This window comes from Galeopterus variegatus, unplaced genomic scaffold (assembly GCF_000696425.1).
Source record: "Galeopterus variegatus unplaced genomic scaffold, G_variegatus-3.0.2 Scaffold19679, whole genome shotgun sequence".
Lineage (NCBI taxonomy): Eukaryota > Metazoa > Chordata > Mammalia > Dermoptera > Cynocephalidae > Galeopterus > Galeopterus variegatus.
The window spans coordinates 3248-14341 of NW_007745790.1; the positions used below are offsets into that span (position 1 = coordinate 3248).

The window sequence follows — 11094 nt, forward strand, 5'->3', positions numbered from 1 at the left end:
GAGACTTAGAAATCACTAAGTGAACATGAGATTTCATTTTTGGCTGTGAAAAGAGGGCAATTGCTGAAGCAACTATCCTAAAATTATTTTCCTTTTTAGTGTTTAGCTGCTGAGAATCATGGTGTAGTTGATGGACCAGCAGTCAAAGTTCAAGAGTACCACATAATATCTTCTTGCTGTCAGAGGCTACTGCAGATCTTTCATGGGCTTTTTGCTTGGTAAGTTGTGCAAAGTATGGTAGTAGAGAGAAGTGAGTATATACTTGCTTTTACTTGGTGATCAGTCACCAAGGCACTGAGATATGGAAAAGAAAAGCCCAAAAGTCTTATGTAAATATGGTGCTTTACTCTTTTTGGAGTGTTTTTGTTTGTATCATTTCATTCGATCCTATACCCTTCAAGTCTTATGGAGCCATTATTGTTAACCTATTTGATAAATTAGGTAACTTGCTAATTAGCTAATCTTTAACAAATCTGGCCATGTGATTCTTAGCCTGTTTGCTGTAGCAAGCCTTCTATAATAACACGAGAGACTGTTACTTAAGAAATTATTATTTTTATTTATTTGTTTATTTATTTTAAAGATGACCGGTAAGGGGATCTTAACCCTTGACTTGGTGTTGTCAGCACCACGCTCTCCCAAGTGAGCTAACCGGCCATCCCTATATAGGAATCCAAACCCATGGCCTTGGTGTTATCAGCACCACACTCTCCCAAGTGAGCCACAGGCTGGCCCTAAGAAATTGTTATTAAATAAGTTGTAAATAAATTCCATATTATGTGACAAAGAGCTGAACACAGCTTTTCATGGAAGCAGTGGATTTCATTGGGTCATTGAAAGGGAGCTGGCATTTAGGGAGGTAAAGAAGTTGGAAAGTACATCATGGTCGAAAGTAGAATTGAGGGAGATGTGTCCCTTAAATACTTTTGTTCCTCAAGGTTAGGCCCTGGTCCCCCCGTTCCCATTATACAAGTTTTCTGGGTAATCTTACCTAAGCTTAAATTTATGCTAAAATTTATCTCCTGAGCTATAGGCATTTATATCTAACTGCCTACTCAACACCCCCTTACATGTGTCATTGACACCTCACACTCATCACATCCAAAAAAGAGTGTATCATCCTTCCCACTGCTCCCTCAGCTTTGCCTGGCTCAGTAAATGACACCACTAGTTGTCTGAGCCAGAAACCAGGAGTTATTCTTTGTCCCTCCTTCTGTTCTCTACCCTTTCTCTCTCCCACACCTGATTGCCAAATCCTGTTGATTTTATCATCTAGATCATATCTAGGTATCCATCTGTCTCTCTCCCCTGCTTCTAGACTCCCATCACCTCTCACTTGGACTAGATCAGTTTCACAGTTGGTCTCTCCACCTCCAGTTGTCCTCCCTCAGTCCATTCTTCACACAGAAGTCAGAGTGATCTTCCCAACACAGACCCAGTATGATCCTATCCACATTTTGGTCTCCAATTGCTGTTTATATTTTTCTTTACTTCAAAGTCTTTTGTCTGGCTTTTAAGGCCTTCTACTGTCTGACTCCTATTCCACTTACTGTCTTAAACTCTGCCTCCAGCCATACTGAATTAATTTCAGGACCCTTATATAGTTTTCACCTGGAAGGCTTCACATACTCATACCAAGACTCCCACCTTCTTGATCCCCAGCCTCTTCTGGCTCATCTAATCTCTTCAGATCTGGACTTAAACTTCACTTCCTCAGAGGCAACTTCTCTGACCTCTAGGCCAGGTAAGCCTCCTTCCTGCCTCCCTGACCCCTAGTTCTCTCCTAGCACTCTGGTATCCTCTTATGATAAAACTTATCATCTTTTATTATAATTACTTGTTCATCTGTCTTCCCTACTAGACTGTGAGCTCCATGAGGACAGACATCAGTCATTTTTGTATTCTCAGTACTTAAAAGCAATGCCTGACAAAAGATTTGAACAGACAGTTCATGAAGGAGATTTATAGATGGCAAATAAACACATGAAATGATGGTCATTATTAGTTGACATGGAAATATGAATTAAAAGCACAATGAGGTAGCAGCACAACACACCCACTAGCATGGGGACTTAACATGCTAAGTGTTGGTGAGAATGTGGAGCCACTAGAACTCTCACATGCTTTTAGTGGAACTGTAAAATAATACAACCACTTTGGAAAACAGTTTGATAGTTTATCAAAAAGTTAGACATACATCTACCATATGACCCAGCCATTTCATCTTTAGGTATTTACCCTAGAGAAATAAAAGCGTATATCCACACAAAGTCCTGTATGTGAATGTTTTATAGCAGTTTTATTTGTAATAACCCCAAACTGGAAACAACTCAAATGTCTATCAGCTGAAGAATATATGAACAAATTGTGATATATTCGTATAATAGAATACTACATGCAACAACATGAAAAAAGAATTATGCTGAATAAGAAGCAAGACCATAAGAGTACATAGTATTTGATTCCATATATATAAAATTCTAGAAAAAGCATATAATATTGTAGTGATGGAAAAGAGATCAGTGGTTGCCTAGCATTGGATGGAAGGTGGAGTACAAAGAAACTTCCAGGAGGTAATTTTGGTGATGATCTCATGGATTTGTAAGTTAAAACTGATTAAATTCAATATTTTAAATACATGCAGTTTATTATACATCAATTATACCTTTAAAAAACCGTGTGTGGGTGGGTGTAACCTGATACCTAATAGGCCCTCAGAATACTTTTGTTGAAAGGAGGGATGACTACAACTGGTGTTTTGGAAAATATTTCTAGGGCCGGCCCGTGGCTCACTCGGGAGAGTGCGGTGCTGATAACACCAAGGCCCCGGGTTCGGATCCCACATAGGGATGGCCGGTTCGCTCACTGGCTGAGCGTGGTGCTGACAACACCAAGTCAAGGGTTAAGATCCCCTTACCGGTCATCTTTTAAAAAAAATAAAAAAGAAAAAAGAAAATATTTCTAGAGGAGAATAATGTTTAGGGAGGCAGATTGTGCTTGGCTTTGAAGGTCAGACAGAAGAATTTAAATGTTCAGGGAAGCAATTTTAGAATTTTATGATCACAGCCATGATATAATGAAAGTAATGTTTTAGGAAAATCTTTTTGGCAGCAGAGTGCAGGACAGATTGGAAGGAGATGCAAAAAGACCAATTAAAAGGTGTCACTGTAATCTACTCATATGATGTTAAGGGTCTGGCCTAGAGTGACGGTCAGGGCTTGGAAAGGAAGGGACAGTATGAAAAATAATCTTAAGATGGATTGTCAAGACTTGACTTATTAATGTAGAAGAAGGGATAATTTCTTTATCAAGCACCTACTATATGGATTTAGTGATTTGACAAAAATCATTCCTGTGTTTTTAGAAAGACTGAGATATCTCTAAAATGTGGGCAGTGAAGGAGAGCTTTTTCCCTTGAAAATAAACCTGTGAGGTCCTTAGGAAAGACTATTTTGGGCGCACTTCAACTTCTTATCTGATACTTAGGACTGTGACTGAATTTGGCACTTGACTACTTTCAATTCTTCTTTTTTTCGAACTCCAAATGATACAGACCAGAGGCCAGTATTCTCAAATGCCATCCAAGTAATCATCCTAAAACTAAGCTAAACTATCTTACTTTGACTTTCCCTTAGGAATGGATTTTTTCAACCTGAAAATTGTAATTTACTGTACTCAGCCCTTGAGGTCCTCAGTAACCGACTGAAGGAGGGACAACGTAACCAGTCCTTGAATGAACTGCTCAGGTATGTCCCAGAGTGTTGTCCCAAGAAACTCCTAGGAACAGGATTGGGAAGATTTCTTTGAAATAACTTGAGTGTCTCTCAATAGTTGTGAAGGAAATTGAAATTTTCAGTTACTTTTCCTCAGTGTATGAACTTTCTCACCTATGTATTCTGATAAATCTTGAAGCATTAGAAACCCTTGAACAAATCAGGTTAAATCTTCATGCATACATCAGCCCATAAAGTCTGCCTTTTCGGGTAACAATGATGTGTTCTGTAGTCAACTGTTAACTATCCAGGGACCCACTCTGTCTCTTAGCAGAGCTGCATAATTAAGCAGCAGCTGGTTATCACTGATTGCCTGTCTTCTTCCCCCAGTCTTGGAGGAAGACCATATGTGACTGAAGGCTAGGCAGTGGAAGAGGAAGGTGAGAAGGTGATGTAAGGGGCGTGGCTCCCAGCCTTCCACCCCAGCTTCAAACAGAGTGACTAGGGTCTTTCTCTTGTCCTCTTTGATAGGTGAGGCTGTCACTGGATCAGCAGTCAGTGCTTGTCATCCCTGCCTGCTGGCAGGATGTTATTTCATTTTAAATACAGCACTTTTAGTCTGTTTGATCTCCTTCTCACCAGTCAATCAGGAGTTGATGCTAGTTTTATTTTAACTACAATTTTGGGTTAATTGTGATTCTTCATCTCCCATTACTTCAGTGCATTGAAAGCTATCCACATATGAGACATTTATTTATTAAAAGCTCTGCTTCTCTGCCTTATATTATAATTTCCTTTCACATTGTCTCTATGACCCTAGATTTTAAACATTATTTTCAGTATATTGCCTAAGGCTTTAAAGAGTGAATAATTTATCCAGGGTTGCACATATTAGCATGGTACTTGGGTTTCTTGGCATGTGTGACCCCTTCAAGGCCAGCATTTCATCAATGGCACTCTGCTGCCCTGGCCTTCTCCATACAAAGATATAGTCTTCCATGGAGATGCTTGAAAGAAGGTTGCTACTAAAGCACCTGAAAATGAGGAGGATTCTAATTATGCAATCAAACACTTGAAGGGGACTTGGGTATCTTGTGTGGATTTAAACATATCTATAATATATGTAATGTTATTGTGTGTATGTATTTGTTTTCATCTCTCAATACAGCCAGAGCTTCCATTACTTGCAGAATTTCCATCACAGCATTCCCAGTTTCCAGTGTGCTCTTTATCTCATCAGACTTTTGATTGTCATCTGGGAGAAATCTACAGCTCCAACTCAAAACAGAGAAAAAATTGGTGATGGGCCCAGATCCTCTTTTTTTTTTCTCCGTGAATAGGATTAATATCTCACACTTGTAAACTTGGGGCTTCCCAGGACCTTGTACATTTTTACATGTAAATCCCCACATAAGCCTTAGGCATGCCCTCTTGCTATTCCAACAAGGACATTTTCCTAGAAGGAACTATGACTGATTTCTGCTGACATTGCTTAGTCTGAATTTGGTTAGATCAGCTAGGTAGACAGTTCTTTGTTTTGCTTAAATTTAATCATGTTCTTCCTTTTTATTTATTTATTTTTAATTATCTGAAACATTTGGCAATAAGAAATAAAACAATGTAGGGCCAGCCCGTGGCTCACTTGGGAGAATGTGGTGCTGATGGCACCAGGGCCGCAGGTTCGGATCCCTATATAGGGGTGGTCGGTTGGTTCACTTGGGAGAGCATGGTGCTGACAACCCCAAGTCAGGGATTGGGATCCCCTTACTGGTCATCTTTAAAGAAAAAAAAAAGAAATAAGATAATGTTAATAAAGTTGGAGAAAAAGGAGAAATCAGGATCAAGAGTAAAGGAAGTACTGCCTCCTTCCCTTTTTCTCTATCTTTTGTCATTACTCTTGGAATGTAACTCACTGATTATACATCTTAGTTGGCAGCACAAACAGAAAGCAAGATGAAAATGCAAAACAAACCTTAATTATTCTCTGTTGATTAAAAGGGGGGGTTTGATCTGAATCTGTGAAGTGGCCACTGCTATTGGCCTGCCCAGAAGGAACAAGATTGGCTTTCCTACTGCCCAGCAGCATTCCTTTTCTCTTTTCATGTCTGCGTATGTTCATGTTGGTGTGTTTCAAGATGGGGTGAGGAAGTGGGATGTGTTGGGTCTTAGACAGAGAAATGGGTTTATTTCTGGCAGAAGAGCCAGTGGAGCAGGAACATGAGCTTTTTAAAAATTCCCTGTTATGGGCCGGCCGGTGGCACTCCTGCCAAGGGTTTGGATCCCATGTGGAGACCGGTTCCCGCTCACTGGCTGAGCGCGGAGCGGGCGCAACACTGAGGGTTGCGATCCCGTTACCGTCAGTAAAAAAGACAAAAAGGAAAAAAAAAATTCCCTGTTAGACCAGGAACTTCTTAGTAAATTTAAAATAATAATCCTTTTCATCAATAATCATCCCGAAAAGCCTAAAAGACAAGAATGAAGTCAGTATCCCATACATGAGGTGCCTTTGTCTTGTTTCCAACAGCTTCCTTGGCCAGACGGTTCCTCTGTCGGGTGTGGCCAAGAGGGGAGAAAGAGAAGAGCAACATCTTTAATGACCAGCTTCATGCTTTGCTCTGGTGAGATGTTTGGTTTCTTCTAACACACCAAATAGGCTTTTTCCATTTTTCTACTGTTGGAATCCTTCTGGTCAGAGACTAAGAAATGACCTTTGTTAAGGGGAACTTAAAAGTAATGAAGTAGGTTTAAAATGAAGACAATTTGGAATATGTGGATTTTAAGATCCTCTGTTCTGTTTTACACAGTCAGCTAATTTCTTATTGTTAAATCATAGAAGTGGAAGAGTCTCGGGGCCAGCCCGGTGGCGCACTGCTACAGTGCGCCGCTTGGGAGTGCAGCGGCGCTCCCGCTGAGGGTTCGGATCCCACATACAGACCGGTTCCCGCTCACTGGCTGAGCGAGGTGCGGGTGCGACACCGAGGGTTGCGATCCCGTTGCCGGTCCGGTCCGGTACGGGCGCGACACTGAGGGTTGCGATCCGTTGCCGGACACGAAAAAAGACAAAAAGAAAAAAAAAAAAAAAGAAGTGGAGGAGTCTGCAGTTGTATCCTACCTTGTTAATTAATGGGTCAAATATTTATTGCCTACCATATCCAGGACACATCTATCACTTCAAGGTGTTTAACTATATTTCTAACTGAGATTTCATTTGCCTTACCTCCTGACAAATATCTGAAATCTTTGTTGTTGAAAATAAATGCCAGTAATTGTTTTAAAGCTTAACACCTGATAACATCTCAAGAAAGAAATCTTAACTTAGGAATTCTGTAACATGTGTTGATACTGTGACTCTCAATGCAGTATATACCTGCAGCACACAGACAGTGTTCTGAAGGCCATAGAGGAAATTGCCGGTGTTGCAGTCCCAGAGCTGATCAACTCTCCTAAAGATGCATCTTCTTCCATGTTTCCTACACTGACCAGGTAAGGGAGTTCTTGCCTCCACTTCTTTCCCTAAGGTAGAATCATACTGTTCAGCATATGTAGTTTCCAAATACCTTATTCCATCTAATTCTGATATAGATAGTAGGTACAGTCATTCATTCAACACAAAGTTTCTACCATGCATTCCTTCCAAGGGACTCTCAGCCAATATATGTGAAAGGACATTGTTGAGGAATGAATTTGCAGCATTTGCAATCCTCAGAGGCAATGAACTTTTGGTCACCAAACTTCTCCTGTCCTTTCATCCTTTAAACTTGAGACTTTTTCCAATATTTTAATCACCTTCAGAAGGACAAGGTGATTGTTGTGTCTGATCGTGTATCTCTCACTTAATGAGTTTGTGTCTCAACAGTTTGTGTATCAACAGTTATCTTGCACTTGTAGTCTTTATAGTTTTTGAAGCACTTTCACATTCTTTGTTTCATTGGATCCTTTTGATAATTCTGTGCGGTAGATATCATTATCCCGCTTTACTGTGGAGGAAAATGAGAGTTACAGAGGGAACTTCTCAAGCTTACTCAGGCAATGAAATAAATAGGACTCAAACTCAGATCTTCTCACCACTATTTCACTACTCTTTTCATAATACCATGACACCTCCTTTTATAAAGTTAATTCCATTGTTTCACAGGCCATCTTCTTGGGCTTCTTTCTGAATTCTTTCTAATCCCCCATCTTCCTACAGTGGGGGACCATAGTGAAAGGACATTCAGAGGAGTGGGGAAGGTAATTACTGTTTGTTCCATGGCTTTTTCCCAGGAAGTTCTTTCTAAGCTGTCCATGATTGTGTGGGTGTGCATGCTTTTTCCCTCTTCTAGGCACACCTTTGTCATTTTCTTCCGTGTGATGATGGCTGAACTGGAGAAGACAGTGAAAGGTCTTCAGGCTGGCACAGCAGCAGACTCGCAGCAGGTGGGTCAGATACTCCCATCGTGAGAAGTGGACTCGACTACTTGGAAGTTGCTGATTCTTCTGTTTCTTGATTCCAGGGTTTCTCTTTTAAGCTATTTCCTTTGAGTTACCAAGATTTAGGATTTTCTTCAAAGAGCTCCTGGCTTAATTTCCTTTCACTGTAGTTGGAAGTGAGGATAGGGTTCTCTTTTCTGTGGCTAATGCCCAGTTTGCCACTTGCCAGCTGGCATGAGGTAAACCAGCCTGTTTGAGATCCTGTGGGCCTTGGCAACCTGCTAACCAGAACTGACCTTGACTGCTGAGAACAAGGGCTAGCATAGGAAATCAGAGAAGCCACAGAGATCTGATGGTCACTAGGTATGTTGCAGAGGCTTTCACCTACTTGGAAATTACCGAAGATGACTCATCTTTTTGGAAAGTGTCTATCAGGTACTGTTATGTTATCACAGTATGTGCAGGCCTCAGAACCATCTAGGGTGTGCTGGTTGCCACATCTTTTTGGAAGGACAATTGGCTTGAATCTCTGAATAGCTATATAATTGAAGAACTGTGTATTAGTGGGAGTACGGTAGGAGAAGTATTTGTCTGATTTAGAGGCACCTATATATTGGGCTGCCCACAGATTCATGAAGAGAAGCTCCTCTACTGGAACATGGCTGTTCGAGACTTCAGTATTCTCATCAACCTGATAAAGGTGAGTATTGAGACTCCTTGACTCATCTCACTGGCTAACTACAGAAACCAAGGGTCTTAGCTTCCAAAATTGGCTCTCCTTTCTCCTCTGCCTACCCTTCCTTGGGGCTTGCTCTCCCCCCGTCTACTTCCCTTGTCCTCATACTCATCCTGGATAACTCCTTCTCTCCCTGGCAGTATATTTCTCCTTCTCTTTCTTCCTCCTACCTGTGCCACAATGCTTACTATTTAACGGCACCCTCCACCTGTCATTCCCCCACTTTCTGTCATCTTGCCTTGGGTCCTCTGTGATCTAAGCACACTCCCTCTTCTGACCCTGAATGCCTTCATTAACCTTCAGACATACTCTGTGCTCTCACCTACTCTTTGATTTTGCTCAGACTGTTCCCCCAGAATAGAATGTCATTCTCTTTCCTTTCTACCTCTTTGTTCAGTTTTTCTTAAGGCTTCAAGTCAAGGTTTTGGACCTCTACTAATGCCATCTTCTCACCATCCCCAGTTGGAATCAATTTCTTGTTCCTCTTTGCTCCTTTTTATTTATTTATTTATTTATTTATTTTTTCCTTTTCTTGAACTTCATTTATGGTGGTTACTTTATTGTGCTTTATAGTTAATTTAACTGTTGACATGCCTTCCTCAATTTAGAATTCTCTATAGCAGCCAGAGCTGCTCTTTACACTGCAGAAAAGAGGATGGGGTGCTCAAAGGAACAGACCTCAGCTTTGGTTTCTTGTCTTTTACCTCTCCAGGTCTTTGATAGTCATCCTGTTCTGCATGCCTGTTTAAAGGTGAGAGACTTATTGGGTCCTGTTTAATATTTATTATTCCTGTGGATCACTTTACAGACAGTCTCAGCCGAGATGAATTGCTTAATTCCTTGCCCATAAGCTAGTGTCTCCAGAATTTGTGTTAATAGGCAACAGTTTAGGAAAGGCACTGGATACATTTTCCCACAGTAATTGGATGACTAGAGAAGCCAATTTCCTATGAGTTTGAAAGTTTTGGGTCAGACTTTTAGAACTAGGAGGAATGGCTTCAGGGCAGTTGCGTTTAGGAATAGTAGTCTCCTTACCCTCCCTGTCATTCCTTCCCAAGTGACAAGAGGGAAGGAAGAATGGATGATTCCTCCTTTTTTAAAGCCCGTGAGGTAGCCTCATGAATGTGGGAGCTGATATCCTGATAATTGCCAAACTCCTATCCCATGGGGATAGCCTGGATTCATGCTAGATTTGATGGCAAATTCAATAGGGATATTATGGGGAGAAAGCTTCTTCCCTACTTCTGATATTTCCTTCCAAGTGGGTATCTTCTCATTCTTTTCATCTCCTGGCATCTCTCTCTACTCATCTGCCACTGTGTTGCAGTGTGGAAGATGGGTAAGTCAGGGAGAGAGATTTGTCTGATTGGGAAATTTGTAAATTGCTCATATGCTTCCTCAGATCTACCCAGTTTTTGCCTCTGGGAAGTTAGTTATCCTCAGGGAGCTAGAGTTCCCCTCTGCTCCTCTGTTCTCTCATTCTTAAGCTGAGCAAGGCCCCTGTCGACTGGCTGTGTCTAGGGTAGTTAAGTCTGCCTAATTCTAAGGCTTAGTTAGCAGGCCTATTTAGTTTTCACATTAAGCTACATTCTCCAAATTAACCTTTTAGACCCCTCACAATTTATTTTTTACATATAAAAATAAGAAGATAAAACCCTTGGGCTGGGTAATGCTATGCTGCCTCATGCCAGGACCTTTCAGGAGAAAGATCTCAGCTAGAGGTCACCAATGTGTCTCTTTTCTTCAGTATGGACGTCTCTTTGTGGAAGCATTTCTGAAGCAGTGTATGCCACTTCTAGACTTCAGTTTTAGAAAACACCGGGTAAGAGCTGAGAGCAGAGAGCAAAGATGTGCTCTGAAGATTTGCTCAGAAGATAAGTTCTTAGTGACACCTGGGTTTGGGCTGGGGGTGGGAGCAGTCCCCTTGCTCATGTTGTGGGCCACAGTTCTACTTGGGCACCTCTGGTTCACTTCAGTTATAGCCAAAAATGCCCAAATAGGACTGAATATTCCAAAGTAGGCTGGACTCCTCAGACCCACCCTAGTTCAAACCCACCTTTCTACTTCTACTCCAGATTGGAAGGTGGTTATTCCTTTCAGCTTAATGTTATTGTGCTGTTGCACTTCCAGGACCTCATATATCAGTGTGTCGTTTGCTTATTCTTTTGTGCTTCTCTAGGTCTACTCTCAGTAATAATAATAATAATTTCTTAAAGAACTCATTTGTCTGGGCTG

General features: G+C 41.2%; 1 protein-coding gene across 1 annotated transcript in view; it reads left to right on the forward strand.

Annotated features, from left to right (window-relative positions):
- LOC103583107 (Fanconi anemia group D2 protein-like) overlaps positions 1–10681 on the forward strand; it is a gene marked incomplete at both ends in the record, with an annotated part of 13820 nt that extends 3139 nt beyond the window's left edge. The window contains 9 exons of the mRNA XM_008564519.1: positions 100–218; positions 3636–3746; positions 4882–5012; positions 6238–6331; positions 7074–7196; positions 8036–8129; positions 8752–8823; positions 9572–9610; positions 10607–10681. Of these exons, the coding sequence (XP_008562741.1) occupies positions 100–218; positions 3636–3746; positions 4882–5012; positions 6238–6331; positions 7074–7196; positions 8036–8129; positions 8752–8823; positions 9572–9610; positions 10607–10681 (858 nt within the window). The remainder of the gene's footprint in view (positions 1–99; positions 219–3635; positions 3747–4881; positions 5013–6237; positions 6332–7073; positions 7197–8035; positions 8130–8751; positions 8824–9571; positions 9611–10606) is intronic.
- Positions 10682–11094: the final 413 nt, after the last annotated feature.